Source organism: Manis pentadactyla, chromosome 12 (genome assembly GCF_030020395.1).
Source record: "Manis pentadactyla isolate mManPen7 chromosome 12, mManPen7.hap1, whole genome shotgun sequence".
NCBI classification, from domain to species: Eukaryota; Metazoa; Chordata; class Mammalia; order Pholidota; family Manidae; genus Manis; species Manis pentadactyla.
In genome coordinates this window covers 59,756,524-59,779,386 of record NC_080030.1, presented here as the reverse complement: position 1 = coordinate 59,779,386, position 22,863 = coordinate 59,756,524, and the positions used below count along the sequence as shown (strand labels likewise).

Here is a 22,863-nt window from a genome sequence, read left to right as displayed (position 1 = left end):
ATGAACTAGACATTTGAATCAATTAGCAACATCATTCTGTAAGAATTAGGAATGTTATTTTGATTTAATCATGTTTGATTTAATCACTTGATTTAGTTATCTTATGTGGATTTAGGAAGAAAAAGGAGTCCTCTTCAAAAAGTAATACAAAGATAATCCAGGCACCCTGTAAACATATGGTTTAAAGCAAAAGATATTGAAGCCTGAACAAGCTGAGCAATTGTTTCAATTCTGTATATCATTTTCATTTTGAAGATATAGCCAGTTCAGAAGTAATGTAATGGCTACAGAAGTTGTATAGTCAGAACTTGAAAGGCCTTAATCTAAAACACCTACTTACATACAAATTACATATCTTCTTGGACTCTAAGCTCATTGGTATAAGGGGGATGTTGATAACTACTTTTCAGAGTTGTGAGGAGTTAGTGAGTCAATATGTGAATGAGCCAAAAAACATTTGATTAAATTCCAATAGGCTACAGATGAGGTCTGTGGTCTAGCATCTAACTACAGCAAGCCTAAAAAAATGCTTAAAGAATTAGTGAGTTCTATTTGTCTGTGGATCTGGTATCACTGAGGATAAAAAATATAAACAAATGCTAAGTATTTGTTTAAAAAGCATGTGTGTGTGTGTGTGTGTGTGTGTGTATATATATATATATATATATATATATATACTACTTAGTTTTTTCATGACTAAAATCGAGACTGAACATTTTTAAAACTCAGATTGAAGTTACATAAAATTATAGAACAGCTCAACCTTGGCATAAACTCATCTTAAATAAGCCTGAGGGATGTTAAGGCCCTGGAGGAAAGTTCAGTGTAAATATACCTTCGATGGGTTCAGATGAAGGAGGAAAAAGGCACAAGGGCTAACCTGGCATGCGAGGGACTGTCCCCTTCCCACCACCCTACCCTGCTCCTGCCGTAAGGCTCTGCCAGCACAGACTCTTCCCCACTGGGATGACTCATGGGCCTCTGTAGACTTACAAGGGTGTACTGCACTCAAGGGATGAAGCAGGGTACATGGAGGGGTCAGAACAAAGCTTTAATTCCAGAGCATGAAATTAAATGAAATTCTGTCTTACTCTGTCATCTTTATGAGGAGATGCATGTAAATCAGGCTAAGCAGGAGAACCCTTTGCAAAACCCGAGTCCAGTTTCCCTCTCATAATAAGACTGAAGATCTCTGTCCACCTTTTGCTGCTCCATGTGTTATGAGAATAATAATTCTGAAGTTTCAGGGTATTCTCGAACAGAAGCCATTTCCATAAGCGACTCCAGGTTGTAAAGCTAGAGTAACCAAATATCATCAGTGAGGACTGAGCTTTGGGGGAAGAAATAAAGCCACACTCCCTCTGAAGGCCAGAAGAGAGCTTTGTGAATAAGTCGGGTGACCCAGGTACAGATGCAATGAATAAGTCCTGATAAAGGATTTGCTTTATGATGCACAGCTTTATCCTTGAGCATATTCTAGATTATAAATTTCTTATAGACAGATACCAATTCTTAATCCATCCTTTATGTGACCTTATACCCAGTAGGTAGAATTGTCCTCTGTGCTTAGAGTTTATAAGTAAATCTTTCCTTTGTGAATTTCTGATTTAGTCTGGTTAGTGATTTTAGCCATTTTCTGTTTTCTCTGGTTCTGTGTTTTTATCTCAAAGTCTACATTAAATTAGCCTTCAATTTTTTTTTAAATTTTAAATTAGCAAGCCCAACAGAATGATCCATAATGCTAAGTGAAGTCACTGCATATATTCTTCTGTAGAAGAGGAATCTCTATAAAATGTCCAATTTGTGATTTTAAGTGCTTCAGCTCTTTATTCAGGAATATCTCAGCTAATTTCCTACGTTTTAGTAATTTGTGACTTGCTTAACAATAACTTCTTAACACCAATTTCAAATCAACTTCCTGCCAGGAAACGCAGAAAACTAGGGGGGTGGGGCGGTGGCAGTCATTGTAAGAGCTTGTCCAGATTTGAGGAATTAGGGTACTAGGCAAGAAGGTTACTTCTACTTTGGGAGAAATAGTCTTCTAATTCCTTCTGTTCCTGCAGACAATGCCTCCCACTTGGTCTCAGCAGGGATTTTTCTAACAGCCCATTATGGATCTGTTATTTGGCCGCCTGAAGACTTTTGTGTTCCGCAGGCCTTATGACTTTTACTTTGTGGAGAGTAGCTGTTCCATGTCATTGTTACACAGCTCATAATTGGTTTGGGCCTGTATTTTACTGTTTTGTCAGGCCAGCAGGTTTTGAGGGCATCAGCAGCAAAGAACATGTATAGATTTCCAAGTGCAATCTCTATTCCTAGCATTTTCTGCATGCTTAGGATATACTTGACCATAAGGTGATATTTTATATTTAATGACTTGAGTACCGTTCTGCTAATTATAAAAGTTCTGCACTTTCCTTTAGTTCTAGCACTCATGCAGATGTAGGAATCCATTGAATATTAAAAAACCATTCTCTCCGAGGCAGACCAGCAAAGGTCTTAACAAATATGTGAAATCATAGCTTAAACTTCTTGTTACAGAGTTAACATTTTTCAGATTTTCACTTTCTATCACCCTTATGGCATCTTCTCTAGTCCCCATAGCCCCAAGCCCCATATTCCTCTTCCTTTTCAGTCTGTTTTATGCCCAGGTGTCCCACTGGAAACAGAATTGATCTTTGCAGAATTGATCGGATTACTCGTGTTAATTCAATTGCATCACTAAGATAAGCAAAATTATCAGATAATCTGGTTTTAATTTTTCTACCTTGTTTTTATTATCGCTATTATTTTTTGTCATAAGATAAGTTCTCCAAATCTGAAGAAACAGAGTGAATTAAAAAGAAAGACGTACCTTATTCTTCCTATACTCTCCCAACTGCCTCTCTCTTCATATAAACTCAACTCTTCTTTGCAACTACTGAATGATTAATGCCTCTGCCAGTCTCCACAGTCTCCCTTTAGATAGATTTTGACTCTAAGTCCCAGTACAAACTTGAAGTCATAATTTCCTCTCCATATACTGTGAACCATCAGTAATTATTTAACTTTCTATATTAAAATGTGTTTTGGTTTACCCAGCTGAACAATGAGTTACTATTACTGAGTAATGAAGAGTTAACTATAATAGCTGTTGTTTATTGAGAATTTATTGTAAGTAGCACTCTGGTAAACACTTTACATATATTGCTTCATTTTACCCTTAAAAATTAGACACAGCTAATGGCACTAATGTGGAGCTTAGTTGTCAGGCACTGAGCTTATTTTCTTTGCTTTACAAAACCTGATAGGTACTTTTACTGTCCCTATTTTACAGATGGGGAAAGTGAGGTTGATTCAGTTCAAATGTAGCTGTTAAGTAGTGTGTAGGGATTCACCCACCCACCCAAGTCTTCTGCCTCCAGAATACATATGCTATGTATTAAAGGTTTTTGCCATTTTACAGGTGGAAGAATTGAGACAAGGAGATTTTAAAACAACTATCCAAGGTTGTGTGGCTGCCAAGTCTGTCTGATTCCAGTGTCCATGTGCAAAACCGTTGTGACACACATTAAAAAAGATTTCTATTCTATTCTTATTTTTTTTAATTTAATATGATTGAACTTTTAGTCACCCATAGACATTTTCTCTTTCAACCCTGGTAAAGATATAGATTAAAAATCTTACTCTAAAGGTTTAAAATGCCTCTACAGGGAAGAAAGTCCTAAAACTGTTCTAGCTTGAACAGAAAATATTCCCATCTGTCACATTTGTGGGTACCACATGGGGTTTTATAGAATGTTTGTGTTTGGTCCTGAAGGCATAGATTAATTTTTACTTCCTTTTGGCAGAGAGCCTCACATTCTGGTGAATTTTTAACCTTCAAGATAAGAATAAAAATTCAAACATGTAAGTTAGACAGTATCAAATATATTTAAAATAATAGGCACACTTTAGGTGAGAAGATGAAGAGAAATCATTAGGCAAGGACCCTTGTGAAATAGGGAGGAACAAAGATGAATTAGAATCTGTCTGCATGGCCAACTCCATGGCAAAATGGGCCAAGCCTCCATGAACTGCTGCTGCCTCTTGGAAGCCCCCACTAATACCTCCAGACTGTGGGGAAAAGCATCCTCCTGTATAACTCCATCACAGCAATTAGTTCATTTCATTTTAAATGTGTACTTTGCTTTTCCACCGGACTCCAAACTCCTTGAAGTCAAGGACCAGTTGTTAACTTCGTGTCCCTACTAGTTAACACATTTCAGTCATATTCAAGCTTTCTCAAGTCAGTTCACATTCAACAGATAAACTTGCTGAGCATTTATTACATTCCAGACACCCTGCAAGGCATTGGGATAGCATGAAAAACAATAGGAAGAAGACTATTTAACCAAGAATGAATACTGGACTGGGAATCTGACAACTTAAATTCCAGTCCCATTCTTTCTGATAATTCGTTGTGAGATCTTAGACAACATTCTTCTTGGTCCTTAGTTGGCTAAAAGGAATGTCTAATTCAAAAAAGACTTCTAAAATCTCTCTACTCTGTAAGTCTATTTACCTATATTTATCTCAAATATAAGTGTGTGAGTTCATCTTTAGCCACACCTGATGTATATAGATTCACAGTGTGGTCAGAACAGGTCGGTGTGGTAAACTTCCATGAGGGTGTGAATACTAAAAACCAGTATGCACTAGTGCCATGAAAAGCAAGTTCCAGAATGTTCCTAAGCTTGTAAAATGGGTAAAGGACAACAAACAAGGCTTGTAAAATTATTATCAGAGCAAGTACCAGAGAGGATAAGCCTGATGATTAGACGGCATGGTGTAGTGTTAACATCTGATGCACAAAGTAAAGATCCTCTCAGTCAAGGAGAAAGAGCTTTCAGCTGAAAGGGGTAGAATGAATGTGGTCCAGAGGGAAGATGAGCACTAGGTGGGCAAGTAGACAAGAGTAGAGTGCTTGAATGAGTGCAAGAGTCTATATCTCAGTGAGAAAGGTAGCGAATGAGATTGAGTTCCTGCTGATGATTTCCAAGGCCTGCAAATAATGGCTGTGATGGTAAAGGCCTGGAGATGGCCCAGCAGGATCCAGATTTGCACAGTGAGGAAGAAGGTGTGTTGTGCAAATTGTAAACTGGTAGTCTTGATGGCTGTTGCTAACAAAGTTGTGGCTAATTTATAAACACTGGGAATGGAAAATAGGATGATTAACATGTAGCCAAACTAATTTCTTTTTGGTGTCAAGAGAAGAATATATTCCTACTTATCTTTTAGTTTGGCTTTTAACAAAATCATGGTATCTTTTTGGAGAATTTGGAAACTGAGTGTGACTGACCCTCTGCTTAAGTTTATTTACACCTAGGCAAATGGCGTCCTCAAAAAGAGAGTTGCTAATCATGATATTCTTCAGACCAGGATACATATTTTGATCCCTGTAACTATAACTGCAGTATCAGGTATCAGTTTTGGTAATTATATGAATGAATATCTACACAAAGTAACAATGTCTACCTAGGAGGAGGTCTCTAGTGAAATAAATACCACAGGGCTTTTCTTCAAGTTCCAAAAGTTTGGGTGAAATTTTGGATGAAGAGAGATTGATAAATAAAATATCTCTGCCCAAGTTAACAAAATGAAATTCAGTGTAGTAAGATTCTTGGAACTTTGAGGATGTGTGTCCCAGTCCTTCCCTGTCAGGGATAGTAGAGAGCAAAGAGGAGGAGTATAGAGGTATAGAGGGGTGTGTTCTGAGTCTGCACCTTCATATGCTGAAGGGGATGTAGACAGGGGTCAGAGGCCAGATGTTCACCCAAGGACAGGCCTTCAGGCTCATCCATTCCCCATGGCTTTTCCCAGGTGGTCACTGTAACTTGAGAAATGGAAGATGATTGGTCCATAGTCACAGTTGTAAAGTCAAAGAGCATTCTTTAGAGTATGTTCTGATGGAAACCAGAATCAAAATAAGAAGTCTGCCTGGGAAAGAAAACCTGAAATGGAAGCAAATTTGGAGGCCTAGCTCCATCTCAGATTCTGTGAGAGCACAGGCTCTGGACCTACGCCTGAGCTGCATGACCTCAGACAAGTTACCTAAACTCTCTGGGCCTCAGTTTTCTCATCTGCAAAGTGGAGATGATGATACCCACTTCCAGAACTGTTGTGAGAATCAGTATGTTCCTATACCTAGAGCACTTAAAACAGTGCCTGACCACAAGCAGTGTGTGTAAATATCATTATTACAATTGTTACTATTAAAACTTAGAAGAATCGTATAGTTTGTAACAATAAGAAGACTGTAGTCAACAGGGTCCCTATCTCCCCAACAGCAAAAAAAAAAAAAAAAAAGCAGGGATGAAAGTGTAGGGTTGGGGACAAGTGGCTTTGTGGCATAAATTAAAAAGATTAAGGCTGTTCCTGCATATACTGAAGCCCTTTGGAGCAAGTTGACATTGCAGGTTGAAGACACAGGTACCTCTGGGTTTTATGGTTTTCATTTATTTACTGGGTTTCTTATTGCAAAACTGCCTTTAGCTTCCACATACCATTCCCAAGATCAGCCCCTCCTTACTGCTTTTATCTGCAAGTTGAGATTAATTTTCCTAAGATTACGCACGTAGTATTTGCTTACTCCAACTCCATTGAGTAGGAGTATAAAAGTCAAGCATCAAGGAATGACACTTGCTACCTTCAAGACCTAGGCCAGCCCTTCCATTCGAGCCTTACCCACTCTCCTCTGTCAGCACTGAGCTGGGGACGGGAGGCAGGCCAAAGATTGTTCAACAGGCTTTCTTTATCTTAACCTCACCTGAAATTCCATTCACTTGACTTTGTTCCTGAGGTAAATGTTAGAATACGTGTTCCCTTCAGGAAGCCTGTTGTAAAGAACCTCCCTAATTGAAACGTGCCTGCTAGGGGTTATGGGTTATTTCACTGGGTTTCGCTTAGCTATGTTATCTCCTCCAGGAGGTTTCTGGATCTTAAGCAGTGACTGAGTTTACGCACCTTTGCTTTCCCCTCAGGGTCAGCTTGGAGCAGTGATGCATAACAAAGGCTCACTTAGTGTTGAATTGCCTTGAATGGAATAAAAGGAGGACATTTATTCTCTTCAAGGTAAATAAGTGTAATCATCAAATCACTATATTATATGCATGAAACCAATATAATATTGTACATCAACCATACTTCATTGGTACCCAGCCTGGGCTTGCCAATCCTCGGGAGTCGTGGACCCCTAGTGGTGCCTGCCCCTGTCTGGGCCTGGCCATGGTAGACTGGCTGAAGAGCTGTGTGACCCTTTCGCTTCCCCCCATTCTATTCTTAACTCCTGAACCCCTCCAGGAGTCTTCTGTCCTTTCGTTGTCCATCAGTGTCCACACTCTTAAGGGCCCTGGTCCTTTCTCCCTGTCTAGTCTAACCTGCTTTGCTTGCTCTCAGAGGAGCCTAGTCCCTCATTGCTCTTTCCACCTTTTTATCTTTCTCTCTTTCTCAAAATATTTTTTTCTCTTCCAGCCACCTTTCACTATGAGCCATAGGAATAAAAAATGGCAATGCTTTGCAGAGAATGGTTTAACAAGTGGGGGAGGACTAGGAATCTGTGTGGAATGGTAATTCACAGTGGCTGCTTTTACAGCAGATGAAAGCCTTCTTCCCTTGTTTCATTCTATTGAGAAGGATTTCAGATGAAATCTTACCCTGCTATATGGATATAACTGAGTGAGATGGCTGCTATCTAATCTAAACATTGTACTCAAACATCTGCAACTATTTTTGGTTCAAGAAAACAGAGGTTGAAACTAAGCTTTGCTTTAGCCAAGGTTTGTGAGAAATTCTAAACTATAGTGTGTGTGCTTCCGTAAACTCACAGACTAGAGCTGTGGGTTGTAATAGTTTGCAATGTTTGTTCTTCAAGTGTTAAACTATTTTAATCTTAGTTATAATTCCAGTGAAGGCTGCTTTACTCACCAGCTTGTTCAGCTAACTAAAACTGTAGATACCATCCACAACCCCGTTATTTAAACACAATTCAGAAATCATAAACAGACATTCAAAGGAAGAACTTGATTTCCCCAGTGCTGTTGCGTGAAGAAACACTCTCAGAAATTTGCCTGAGACCTTGTGGGTCTTAAAATATCCTCCATTTCCTACCAGCCAGATCTGGCAGCTTGAGAAATGTTCATTACAAATAATGACAAATATTTTACCACCTAATTTTTACTCACAAAATGTTGCTTTTTGTTTTGGTATTAATTTTGTTTGTTCATATGTTTAACTGGGTAAGTTGTATAGTAATAAGGTCATCCAGCAAATTTCAGGAAAAGAATTACCCCCCTTATTGAGCATTTTAGCAAGTATTTCTTGAATACTGGTTATGTGCAAGGTGCTATATTGAATGTTTCTGGTAATAAATATATGAGTTAAACTTGACTCTTGACCACAAGTAGAAGAACAGAGACATTATAATACAGCGAGTGCCATAGAAAACTTGCTAAAATGAAGAACGAGAGCTCTGAGAATGAGAACTTGTGTGGGACTGCTGAATCAGTCAGAGGATGCTTTACAGAAAAAGTGGATTATGAGCTTGAATGAGCAGCCAGATGTTAACTTGTGAAGTGAAGGGGGTCTAGCTGGACGATCTAGATGGATGAACATTAGCAAAGTCTCAGAAACAGTGTAGTATGGAGTATAGGAAGTATTACTGGGCTTTAGTTTTACATAAATGAAAGGGAGCAGTTAGAGATAAAGCTAAATTTCATGGGTCTGAAATCCCAGATTAAACTTCGGTAGGTGGTAGGGAATAGTTTATCCATTATTCCATCTTTAAACAACTTGAGAGCTGTGTAATAGGATAATTTAACAGATGATTAATCTGCCCTCAGTGTGTGAGCTTGATTGTGGAGGAGGAGAAATTGGAGTTTAGAAGACCAGTCAGGAGGTTTTGTAATGGTCTAGTAAGAGATAGTGAGAGCTGCACTGGGCTACAAAGAGTAGGATTGGAATGGAGAGGTAGAATTGAGAGGCATTATACAGAAAAAAGGTCTGGGATGCAGAACCTGACTGAAAAATGAGAGGAAGAAGAAAGGGAGAATTTAAAGATAATGGAAGAGGCAAGTCTGGGAACTGACACCATGAAAAAAGTCAGACAAGGCAAGCAGACCTGTGAGATGTGAGCTCAGCTTTGCTGGCAGTGCAGGAATGTACATATGTTCTCCAGTGGAGAGCTGGAAATGTGAAATTGAAACTTAGGCTATGATTTGAAATACAGACTTGGGATCCATTAGCATAAAGGAAATGGTGGAAGGTGCAGGAGAGGATATGAATGCCGTGGGAGGCTGTAAGGAGTAGATGGCCAAGGCCACGGCTCTCAAGGGAAGGTGATGTATGTACCTTTATGGTGAGGGACAATGAGCCAAAATTGAAATAGTCAATGAGGCCAGGGAAGACTTAGGGTCATAAAAGACTGGACAAGAGAGAGTTTCAAGAAAGAAAGGGTCATCAATATTCATGGAGACAGAGAAGTAAGAAAGATGAGAATTGAGAGGGAGAAATTAAATGTGGTAGTTAGGGGTTCACTGATGACTTTCATAAGAGTGGTCTGGGAATCATGGGTTGGTGCAATATATTCTTTTAGTAAGTCTATGATTTGATTGTTTGGGTCCTATTAAGTGTTCGGGATTTTTCCATTTCTTTAAAATAACACAGATAATCAATAGGAGTGTGTGTGTGTGTGTGTGTGTGTGTGTGTGCGCGCGCGCGCGCGCGCGCACGCGCGCAGAGAGAAAGAGTATCTTGTGACCAGGAGACTGTTTTATATAATAAGTGATAAAATTATTTGAGTACAATATACCTTGAGCTCACCTTTCATTGATAATAGAAACACTAATTCAGCCAAAGAGGAAATCTACAGAATTGTACGTTAGTTAGTAAACAAAACTATGTCAAAAATGTGTTCTTCTGTTCCATTTCATTATATGAAACAACTACAAAAGTATATAAATAATGGTTGAACTGATGAGCATACCCCCCAACATATTTAGATTATCATCTTTTTCCCTTCTTTTCAGAATAAAAGACCAAGCTATGATAGCAACTGGTGGAGTGATAACTGGCCTGGCCGCCTTGAAAAGGCAAGACTCGGCCAGATCACAGCATCATGTCAACCTCAGCCCATCCCCTGCTGCTCAAGAGAAGAAACCAGTCAGGCGTCGGCCTCGGGCAGACATTGTGGTTGTTAGAGGCAAAATCCGGCTTTATTCTCCATCTGGTTTTTTCCTCATTTTAGGAGTGCTTATCTCCATTGCAGGAATTGCAATGGCTGTCCTTGGATATTGGCCCCAAAAAGAACATTTTATTGATGCTGAGACAACACTGTCAACAAACGAAACTCAGGTCATTAGGAACCAAGGTGGTGTGGTGGTTCGCTTCTTTGAGCAGCATTTACATTCAGACAAAATGAAACTACTCGGCCCTTTCACAATGGGAATCGGCATTTTTGTTTTCATCTGTGCTAATGCCATACTTCACGAGAACCGTGACAAAGAAACCAAAATCATACACATGAGGGATATCTATTCCACCGTCATCGACATCCACACGCTAAGAATCAAGGAGCAAAAGCATATGAATGGCATCTACACTGGTTTGATGGGAGAAACGGAAGTAAAACAGAACGGCAACTCCTGTGCCTCGAGACTGGCGGCAAACACCATTGCCTCTTTCTCGGGATTTAGGAGCAGTTTTCGGATGGACAGCTCCGTTGAGGAGGATGAACTTGTGCTTGATGAAAGCAAGAGTTTGGGACATCTTATGCCACCTTTGCTGTCTGACAGCTCTGTGTCTGTCTTTGGCCTCTGTCCACCTCCTTCCAAGACAACCGATGATAAGACCAACGCCCCTAAGAAGTGTGAAACCAAAACAATTGTGTCATCATCCATCAGTGCTTTTACACTGCCTGTGATCAAGCTTAATAACTGTGTTATTGATGAACCCAGTATAGATAACATCACCGAGGATGCTGAGAACCTCAAAAGTAGGTCAAGGAACCTGTCAATGGATTCCCTTGCGGTCCCTTTGCCCAACACCAGTGAGTCCTTCCAGCAGGTCAGCACAGTGTTCCCGCGGAATAATTCCATGGGGGAGTCGTTGTCAAGTCAGCACAAGTCCTCTGTGGCCCTTGGACCTGGGGCTGGACAGCTCTTGTCTCCCGGGGCTGCTAGAAGACAGTTTGGGTCCAACACATCCTTGCATTTGCTCTCATCCCATTCAAAATCTTTAGACTTAGACCGGGGTCCCTCCACCCTTACTGTTCAGGCAGAGCAACGGAAGCATCCAAGCTGGCCCCGGTTGGATAGAAGCAACAGCAAAGGATATATGAAACTAGAGAACAAAGAGGACCCAATGGAGAGGTTGCTTGTGCCCCAAGCTGCAATGAAAAAAGACTTTACCAATAAAGAGAAGCTTCTTATGATTTCAAGATCTCACAATAATTTGAGTTTTGAACATGATGAGTTCTTGAGTAACAACCTAAAACGGGGAACTTCTGAAACAAGGTTTTAATGTTAAAAAATATATCATTTTACAAGGCTATATATTTTAAAACTATTTTCACCAGTCTTTCCTTGTTAAGGCATTGGTTATAAACCCTTTTAATCAAATGGTTTGTAGTGTATTAGACCTGACTGCTTAATTCTCTGATAGAGATGGTTGTATGTTTGGGTTACTTAGGACTGCAGTATTCTGTATTATCAGATAGGATTTTATTTTTTTCCATTCCATTGAAGGCATGCTTTCTCTTATTAATATGATTACAAAATGCTTCCATCTGAAGTAAAGCTCCTTTACTTTAAGTTCTTTCATTGATGGTCAGTTTGGAAAAGGTAAGATACCAAAGTGTGGACTAGAAGTACCAAATTTAGGCCCAAGACTCAATATGTCTTTATAAATGAGTGTAAGGGAAAATCTTAAGTATGATTTTTCTGAGCAATTGCTTTCATGTAGAATTAGTAAAATTATTTTTTTTCAAAACATCTAGCTTCAGGGTGAGCTAACATGAATTGATCAAATTGGTTTAGTTCTGTGTGAGCTAATTGATATGAATTGGTTCAGTTGGTTGTGACTTGTACTGTGAGTTCTAGGTAGGTAGTATTTTTCAACATCAGTTCTATTTTAGTAATATTTTATCAAGAAGCCAGGTATTCGGGAACCATGCTAAGAATGCCAGCCACTCTTAGGGGTAAATATCAAAATGCTGTTAGCTATAAATTTAGATATTCAGAATCAAACTTTCTTTCGCTTGATAAATGAATGAACCAATTTAGTTTTTAGAAATGCTTTCCTGAAATAATTGTATACATGAAGAAAATGTTGACTAATGAATGAAAATATATTATATGGTAGTTAATGCTAACTAGTCTCAGTACATTTTCCTACTCATTTCTATAATCACCCAATATGCACTCATTCCCACACCCTATTTCCCCCCAGTATTTTTTGGATCCTGTTATTTGGGAAATAATCAGCTTACCTTGACATTTCTTTTTATCTTCGCATATCACTAGCTTGATGGTTCAAGAAAATTTAGTCCTTGACAAATTGCCTTGAAATTTACCTTGTGCTGGAAAGCCTTATGATAACTCCAAAGACTTTCTTATAGTATAATACATTTTTAGGATTGTGGTTCTCAGTTACTGAAGATAATAAATATCCAAATAGATGTTTCCATCAAAATATCTTCATGTTTTCCGTTAAGGTAACATAATTTTAAAGAATTGTTTAATGGCATACTCAGGAAATTTTATAGGCCTTTTCCAATGCCTAAACATTTCTGAACATCAGTATTACAGTTGTTGTGGAAGAAAAGGAAGATATATTTCTATTTGTAGCTCCCCACAATCCACCTGTACTGGCATCATGAGTTTTCCTGACTTGTTAGAACATCAAGCCTGTGTATTGTAACAGAGTGGGCCCAATATTTTACTATAAAGCATTTAATAAACTTCTGTTCTTCATAGAAATTTGTGTTCTTCATACATTTGCTATGATTTTTTGAAATAGTGTGTTTCTGTTTAAAGTTTTTTTTTCAAATATATGCTTTGAAAGTATATACTTTTAAAAAAATATACATGAGCATATTTTCAGATACATCTATTGACAGTATCTATGCTTGATACTCTAGGACATGTTGGTGCTGTGGCTTTTTTGTTTTGCTTCTATTAGATTAAAGAGCTGGGTCTATTCCACCTTTTGAATTAGGCTGTTTTCATATTTCATTCTCACGGTGTGATCGTTAACTTTATGTGTCAACTTGCCTTCGCTAAGGATGCCCCAGATTTTGAGATGTGTTTGTGAGGGTGTGTCCAGTAGAGATTAGCATTTGAATTGGTAAACTGAGTAAAAAACGATCACCTTCCCTAGTTTGGGTGGATATCATCCACTCTGTTGAGGGCCTGGAAAGAACAAAGAGGCAGAGGAAAAGCAAATTTGCTGTTTCTGCTTGACCTGGGATATCTAATCTTCTCCTGCCCTTGGACATGGGTGCCCTTGATCCTTTGGCTCTTCAACCTCAGATTATGGGTTACACCTTTGGCACCCCTGGTTCTCAGACCTTCAGGTTTGGACTACACCTGCACTGCCAGCTTCCCTGGGTCTCTCTAGCTTGCAGATGGCAAATTGTGGAACTTCTCAGCCTCCACAATCACGAGAGCCAATCCCTCAAAATAAATCTGTGTGTGTGTGTGTGTGTGTGTGTGTGTGTGTGTGTGTATGTATGTGTATGTATATACATATACACACATACACAGAGGTATTGGCTCTCATGATATAATGATATATCATATACATATCATTATATATATCATTAATACAATTGGGATCATTTTCACTTTAGATTTCATTGACTCTCAGGAAAATAACCAGATATATGGCATCTAGCAAATGTCAGTGATACTCGCAGATTTGAAAACAATGGCTTTCAGCACCCCTTATGTGACAGATGACTAAATCCATGTAATTTGCTCAGTTCACCCATGGAAGAGTTCTGTCAATTTTAAGAGGATTAAACAGCATGGGTCTTGGAGGATTGAAATACAGGAAGTGGGGCTCAAAGCAGTAATTCCTATTCAAGCTTCTCTCCATTAAAATGCCTGAGATTTTTGTTTACCAAACAAATCAACTTTATTATAAATAATTAGAATAAATACAAATATTAACTTTCTCATTTTAAGTCAATCAGATACACATTGCTAATTAAAGCCTCAGATGAATATCAGACAGCTGAGGTTACCATACTAACTTGATACAAGTTCACCCAAAAGGTATGAAACTTGGAATTTTAGTTAGACTGCATTTTGTACATTTCCCTTAGGGTTTTATAAATACTAAAAATCATCTAGGAACTCCATTTCTTTCTTTGGGAAACCCCAGGAATCTGGACCATGGGCTAAGCTGCCTCCAACCCGGAGTTTCTAAGGCCTGTGGCCTACCTACCTGGGGCATATTCATTTGCTGAGGCTGCCAGAACAAAATACTACGGACTGGATAGCTTAAGCAATAGTCATTTGTTTTCTCACAGACTTAGGGTGGAACTCCAAAATCAAGGTGTCTGGTTTCTCCTGAGGCTCCTCTCCTCGGCTTACAAAAGGCTGTCTTCTCCCTGTGTCCTCACAGGCCTTTCCTCTGCATGTACATCTCTTGTGTCTCTCTCTTCTTTTAAGGACACTAGTCATATTGGATTTACAGCCCATTTTATAGGCCTCATTTCACCTTAACCACCTTGTTGAAGGCCCTACCAATCTCCAAATATGGTTACATTCTGAGGTACAGGGGGTTAGGACTTTAGCAGATGAATTTGGGGGTGGGGGACATAATTCAGCCCATAAAATGGGGTGTGCCTATGAAAAGTGCGAGAGCTGAGTGATTGTTCTTAGCCTTGAGTAGGTAAGAAGAGCACAGGATGTCCCCAATGGCTTTACCACACTAGCTGTGTAGCCTTGAGAAATCACTTAATCTCTCAATTTTGATTAATTTGATTTTAATTTACTTTCTTAATTTCAAGCTTTAAATTCCTCAACTGTGAAGTGAGATGAATAAAATCATAAGCTACAAAGTCCTAACTCTAAAGATCCAGGGTTCTTGGTGCCTTTGGGCGAAGATCCCCTGCCTGTCACTATCTCTTTGCTGCAGTTTACTTCTCAAATGACGAGAGCAGGAATGGCAGGAGAGCAGAGTGGCTGGACTCAATGGATGTTGGAGCCAGAGGACCAGGATTTGCATCTAGCTTTGCCACTTTCTGGTTGAGTGGCCTTGGCATGGACACTGACCATCAGAAGTGCTGAGAAGTGTTGAGGCAAGACCACTGGTGTGGACCATCCAGCTGGCAGCCCTACTCTCCAGTTGCTGTAGACTAAATGGGTTGATGCTTATAGAGGGTCCGGAATGGTGTCTGGGTGGGTACATAGTGAGCATTCAAGACATCTGTGCTATTACTCTCTGAAATTGGCCACCTAACAGCTTTCTAGTCTTTACCCTGTCCCCACCCTACCCCCAAGTATAAACCCTGTGGTAAGGTGAATAAGACCTCCTAAAAATGTCCATGTCTTATTTCCCAGAACCTGTGAATGTTACCTCATGTGGCACTACAGACTTGCAACTCTAAGGTTATTGAGATGGGGGAGATTATCCTGGGTTATCAGGCAGGCCCAGTGTAATCACAAGGGCCCTTATAAAAAGGAGGTAGAGGAAGATTGGACTAGAGAAGAGACAATGTCACCCAACCAGAGAGAATGGAGGATGCCACAATCCTGGATTTAAAGGTGGAAGGAAAAACCATAAGCCAAGAAATGCAAGGAACAAAGCTCTAGATGCTGGAAAAAGCATGGGAATGAATCTTCCCCTCAAAGCCTGTATAGAAACCAGTCCTGCTGGTTTTAAACATTAAAGTGTCAGTCTGCCTGGTGATATATGTCCAGCTGCTATGGCATTTGGGTGAGTCAAAGATCTTAATCATTTGTTCTCTCAGTAGGAACTGTAAGAGCAGCCATACATGGATTATCCTGTCTCTTACTTTCAATGAATTGCCATTACCCTCCCCCAATATGTAATTCTATTTTAGACCTTATATCAATAAGAGTATATAACCTTGATATTGGATCAGATCCCCATTTAATTATTTAAGTCCTTTGTGATCTGAATTCAAACTGATATAATTCAGTTGGTTTCTCTCTATATGCCGTTTCTCTCAGGATAGTGGCACAAGGCCAGCTTTATTGAAGTTCTGTATGCTCATTGATGCCTTCTTGACATAGTAATTTAAAAATCAGGCCTGCCCAAGAACAGGGCTCATTAAAATGACAGAATTAGGTCACTCAACCTTGGTATGTTGGCAGATCAATTCCTATTCATGAAACACATCTTTGGTAAACTTACTTATATTTCCTTTTTTGTTGACAGAGCAAGATAAGTAATGAAGAGGAAACAGGAAACCTCAACACATAGAATCTTGTCGTTCTCAAAATATCAAGTTGGTTTTCTTTATAATCTTAAACTTACATTCTCTCCTTTTTACTTCCTACTACTGGTTAGTTCAGTAGTTGTTTTATATTAAAAATGATTAAGAAAATTACTATTATTTTGTCTTCTCCCCTATTAATTCACCACCTAATAATTTGAGATTTCTGACAATTCTCTAGTTTGTTATTTCTTATTTCCAAATAGTCTGGATTGTGTCTCCAGCAGTGTATGTGGTCTATGAATTAAATTTAGAGATTTTTGTTTACACTGTAATTGTTCATAACCTAGACAAGCTCACAATATTTGTGATACAAAAGAGCAAATACTTGCTAATGGAAACATAAAAACCTGGAATTTAGAAACAATAAAGATATAGAACTGACTCCCCAGTGGAACGCACAAGTGGCAAAATCAGGACTTGAATCCAGGACTGTTGTTGCCCAGTATCTGTATCAATTAAAATCAAACCAAGTTTTTTAAAAACGTATATTCAAAACCTGATGAATAGATATTGGGTTTATCAGGACTGGTAAAGAGAAAAGTATCTAAAGTTTCAAGCAGAAAATAACAGTGTTGAAATTTTCATCACCTGTTAGAAGTGTGTGGGGGTAGTTGGGAAGGCTGATACACTAGAGACTGTCTTTAGAGGAGGCAGCATTTGGAATGGGAATTTTTAGTATTTATTTTATACACTGATTTCTGTATTTTAGTATATTAGCTACAACAACGCCATGAAAATCATGCCATTATGCCCTTCTGAGCCATTATATTATCTTTGAAAAAGATCTGTGGAACTAAAATGAGTCATTTGCATCCATTTTCAATGAACTACATGTACTAGAAGGAAGGCAGGAAGACAAGGAGGAGGGAAGGAAGAAGTGTGGGATTTGGGGGATTGAGAGATGAGAGAATGCCATATGTTTTTCCTACTTATTGAAAACCCATGCACAGCAAAAATGCATTCTATTTTTACTTTATTTTGGAATTAAACAAAGCTCATAATTTTTAATAACTGAAGCAGTGAGAAAATATTCTTAGTTGATTTTAAAATACATTTTAGTAGATATTAGCAGTATTTATTACCCAGCTCATTTAAATCAGTTACCCTGAGTGTTAGTGAATTAATCATTAATTTGAGTTTGTCAGCCAGTGAGTCATCAATAGCCCAAAGGTGTTCAGAGATTATTATTTTCAAAAATGAAAACACTTTTTCTTCTGCACTCAGATATATTCTGTGTTCATTAGGTGTACATTTTTCCCAAAGCTTTTCCAAATTCCAAGTGCATTACCTTGTGTTATCATTTACAGTGTTGATGACTGGAAAAGTCATGATAACATTCCAGTCAGTTAGTTGAAGAGTTCCGGAAATATCTTTCAAAGTTTCTTACATTTTATGAGTTTGTCGTTATGGTCTATTACTACCTCAGGGCCTCTATTACTGCCTCAAATAAAATATATATGAGAAAACAATGTGAAGAATGTTTGCAAACTGGATCACATTCAATGTAGGCTATAGTTAATCATCCCTCACAGTGTAGCATGCTCATTATCATTTAACAGACAGGAAAAAATCTCCCTTATGAAGTAATCTAAGTAAATATATTCTCTTTGGCATGTGGACACTACATTTTGTGTTATATTGGCTAACAAGATGTTTAGCAACTTACAAAGTAAATTCAATATAAGCCATTCTTTGCTTATGCTAGAGTTCTGACAATGATACATACTAAGAAATCCTGATTCAAAACTTACTGCATGCTTATAAAACTACACTTAAAAAATCTAGCTTTAAAAGTATAGCTTACCCTGAATATTTACATATTTAGTGTTTAATTTGTGGATGATTCAGGCTCCTTTTCAATTTCTTTTCTTTATTGATATATTTCATTATTTACTTTTGTTAGCACAATTTTAGGGCTATGTTCTCTGGTTGATAGTAAAATTGACCTTTTTTTTTTTGTAGATAATTACTTTTTATTGAAGGGTAGTTGACACACAGTATTACATTACATTAGTTTCAGGTGTACAACACAGTGATTCAACAGTTATATACATGATAATTCTAGGTACCAGCTATCATCATACCAAGTTGTTACCATATTTTGACTATATTCCTTATGCTATACATTACATCCCGGTTACTTATTTATTTTACAATTGGAAGTGTGTATATATATATTTTTTTGTGTGAGGGCATCTCATATTTATTGATCAAATGGTTGTTAACAACAATAAAATTCTGTATAGGGGAGTCAATGCTCAATGCACAATCATTAATCCAACCCAAGCCTAATTTTCGTCAGTCTCCAATCTTCTGAAGCATAACAAACAAATTCTTACATAGTGAATAAGTTACATGGTGAACAGTGCAAGGGCAGTCATCACAGAAACTTTTGGTTTTGCTCATGCTTTATGAACTATAAACAGTCAGTTCAAATATGAATACTCATTTGGTTTTTATACTTGATTTATATGTGGATACCACATTTCTCTCTTTATTATTATTATTTTTAATAAAATGCTGAAGTGGTAGGTAGATACAAGATAAAGGTAGAAAACATAGTTTAATGTTGTAAGAGAGCAAATGTAGATGATCAGGTGTGTGCCTGTAGACTATGTGTTAATCCAAGCTAGACCAGGGCAATAAAACATCCACGTATGCAGAAGATTTCTCTCAGAATGGGGGGGTGAAGTTCTAAGCCTCACCTCTGTTGATCCCTAATTTCTCACCTGATGGCCCCCCTGCGACTGTGCCTGTCTTAGGTTGTTCCTCCCTTGAGGAATCTTACCCGTCTCTGGCTAACCAGTCATCTTCCGGGGCCATACAGTGAAATGTAAAGTTGGTAAGTGAGAGAGAAGCAATATTGTTTGAAAAGGTTAGCTTTTTACTTCTTTGCAGATTTATGCCCTGTGGCTTCTATGCCCAGCATTTGTCTTGAGGTATCTTTACCACTTGGAAGAATTATGATACTCGGTAAATTTGATCTGAGGCATGAATTCTATTTAAGGGTTGTAATTAGGAAGGAAGAAGAAAAGCTATAGAAGTAGCAGATGGAAGAAAACATGGGAAGATTGATTATTTCTTTGACATATCTTCTTGTAGAGTAACTTAAGCATGTATAGGTTTTAAACTACTAATTAAATTGCGCACACACATTAACATAATAGGAGTATAGTTACCTAACCAAAGCATACCTGTAATTACCAGCCATCTCCAGTGAAACCAAGAAAACCAGTCAGGCACCTTAGGCATTTGTGAAAACTTACCTATGATATGGTGGATATTGTCCAACTGAACTTGAACAGTCTGAGAGAAATCAGACAAATTAAAACAACCCATTCCTGGGGAATGTTCACATCCCTTATGTTCTTTTAACAGTAGATAGTCTGTAGTTGTAAGATTTTGGAGCGCTACAATTTGCATTTCTCCTAATTCTTGGTTGAGTTCCAACAGTATAGATCCAGTCAAATTTGTTGTTTTACTGTATGCACAGACCAGCTTAGATATCTCCTTCTTCATTCCAATGGCAAGTCCAGGAACTCGTGGGATGAGTGCATCTACACCTGTAGCAGTGCGTGGATCTTTGTTGGGGTTTTTTGATGATCATCTTCTGGCATGAGTCTTCCAGAGAGTGCAGATGTTGGAAGTTCTTTTTCATATCATATCTTAGTTGATTTTCGGGGTAGCCAAATTAGGCTTTGATTCTCTGTATAAACACAAACAGGCCCTTTGCCTACACTTTTATATGCCCTTTATACCCTTATGTAGAACTCATTGGAGGTCACCACATAGGAACTGCCTTTTTTTTTTTTTTGGTATCATTAATCTACACTTACATGATGAATATTATGTTTACTAGGCTCTCCCCTATACAAGGTCCCCCCTATAAACCCCTTTACAGTCACTGTCCATCAGCATAGCAAAATGTTGTAGAATCACTACTTGCCTTCCCTGTGTTGTACAGCCCTCCCTTTCTCCCCCCCCCATGCATGCTAATCTTAATAGCCCCCTTCTTCCTCCCCCCCTTATCCCTCCCTACCCACCCGTCCTCCCCAGTCCCTTTCCCTTTGGTACCTGTTAGTCCATTCTTGAGTTCTGTGATTCTGCTGCTGTTTTGTTCCTTCAGTTTTTCCTTTGTTCTTATATTCCACAGATGAGTGAAATCATTTGGTATTTCTCTTTCTCTGCTTGGCTTGTTTCACTGAGCATAATACCCTCCAGCTCCATCCATGTTGCTGCAAATGGTAGGATTTGCCCTTTTCTTATGGCTGAGTAGTATTCCATTGTGTATATGTACCACATCTTCTTTATCCATTCATCTATCGATGGACATTTAGGTTGCTTCCAATTCTTGGCTATTGTAAATAGTGCTGTGATAAACATAGGGGTGCACTGGTCTTTCTCAAACTTGATTGCTGCGTTCTTAGGGTAAATTCCTAGGAGTGCAATTCCTGGGTCAAATGGTAAGTCTGTTTTGAGCATTTTGATGTACCTCCATACTGCTTTCCACAATGGTTGAACTAATTTACATTCCCACCAGCAGTGTAGGAGGGTTCCCCTTTCTCCACAGCCTCGCCAACATTTGTTGTTGTTTGTCTTTTGGATGGCAGCCATCCTTACTGGTGTGAGGTGATACCTCATTGTAGTTTTAATTTGCATTTCTCTGATAATTAGCGATGTGGAGCATATTTTCATGTGTCTGTTGGCCATCTGTATTTCTTTTTTGGAGAACTGTCTGTTCAGTTCCTCTGCCCATTTTTTAATTGGGTTTGTTTGATTTTTGTTTGCTGAGGCATTTATCCGATGTGTCATTTTCAAATATATTCTCCCATACTGTAGGGTTCCTTTTTGTTCTATTGATGGTGTCTTTTGCTGTACAGAAGCTTTTCAGCTTAATATAGTCCCACTTGTTCATTTTTGCATTTGTTTTCCTTGCCCAGGGAGATATGTTCAAGAAGAGGTCACTCATGTTTATGTCTAAGAGGTTTTTGCCTATGTTTTCTTCCAAGAGTTTAATGGTTTCATGACTTACATTCAGGTCTTTGATCCATTTTGAGTTTACTTTTGTATATGGGGTTAGACAATGGTCCAGTTCCATCCTCCTACGTGTAGCTGTCCAGTTTTGCCAGCACCATCTGTTGAAGAGACTGTCATTTCGCCATTGTATGCCCATGGCTCCTTTATCAAATATTAATTGACCATATATGTCTGGGTTAATGTCTGGATTCTCTAGTCTGCTCCATTGGTCTGTGGCTCTGTTCTTGTGCCAGTACCAAATTGTCTTGATTACTATGACTTTAGAGTAGAGCTTGAAGTTGGGGAGTGAGATCCCCCCTACTTTATTCTTCTTTCTCAGGATTGCTTTGGCTATTCAGGGTCTTTGGTGTTTCCATATGAATTTTTGAATTATTTGTTCCAGTTCATTGAAGAATGTTGCTGGTAGTTTCATAGGGATTGCATCAAATCTGTATATTGCTTTGGGCAGGATGGCCATTTTGACGATATTAATTCTTCCTAGCCACGAGCATGGGATGAGTTTCCATCTGTTAGTGTCCCCTTTAATTTCTCCTAAGAGTGACTTGTAGTTTTCAGAGTATAAGTCTTTCACTTCTTTGCTTAGGTTTATTCCTAGGTATTTTATTTTTTTTGATGCAATTGTGAATGGAGTTGTTTTCCTGATTTCACTTTCTGTTGGTTCATTGTTAGTGTATAGGAAAGCCACAGATTTCTGTGTGTTGATTTTGTATCCTGCAACTTTGCTGTATTCCGATATCAGTTCTAGTACTTTTGGGGTGGAGTCTTTAGGGTTTTTAATGTACAGTATCATGTCATCTGCAAATAGTGACAGTTTAACTTCTTCTTTACCAATCTGGATATCTTGTATTTCTTTGTTTTGTCTGATTGCCGTGGCTAGGACCTCCAGTACTATGTTAAATAACAGTGGGGAGAGTGGGCATCCCTGTCTAGTTCCCGATCTCAGAGAAAATGCTCTCAGCTTCTCGCTGTTCAATATAATGTTGGCTGTGGGTTTATCATAGATGGCCTTTATTATGTTGAGGTACTTGCCCTCTATTCCCATTTTGCTGAGAGTTTTTATCATGAATGGATGTTGAACTTTGTCAAATGCTTTTTCAGCATCTATGGAGATGATCATGTGGTTTTTGTCTTTCTTTTTGTTGATGTGGTGGATGATGTTGATGGATTTTCGAATGTTGTACCATCCTTGCATCCCTGGGATGAATCCCACTTGGTCATGGTGTATGATCCTTTTGATGTATTTTTGAATTCAGTTTGCTAATATTTTGTTGAGTATTTTTGCATCTATGTTCATCAGGGATATTGGTCTGTAGTTTTCGTTTTTGGTGGGGTCTTTGCCT

General features: G+C 38.5%; 1 protein-coding gene across 2 annotated transcripts in view; it reads left to right on the top strand.

Moving 5' to 3' along the window:
• The window catches only part of TMEM200A (transmembrane protein 200A), a 73,289-nt gene extending 60,297 nt beyond the window's left edge, over nt 1-12,992 (top strand). For both annotated transcript variants that reach the window (XM_036903812.2, XM_036903810.2), the window contains exon 2: nt 10,044-12,992. In XM_036903812.2, coding sequence (XP_036759707.1) covers nt 10,060-11,535 — 1,476 coding nt within the window. In that variant the 5' untranslated portion in view covers nt 10,044-10,059 and the 3' untranslated portion in view covers nt 11,536-12,992. The remainder of the gene's footprint in view (nt 1-10,043) is intronic.
• The last annotated feature ends 9,871 nt before the right edge of the window (nt 12,993-22,863 follow it).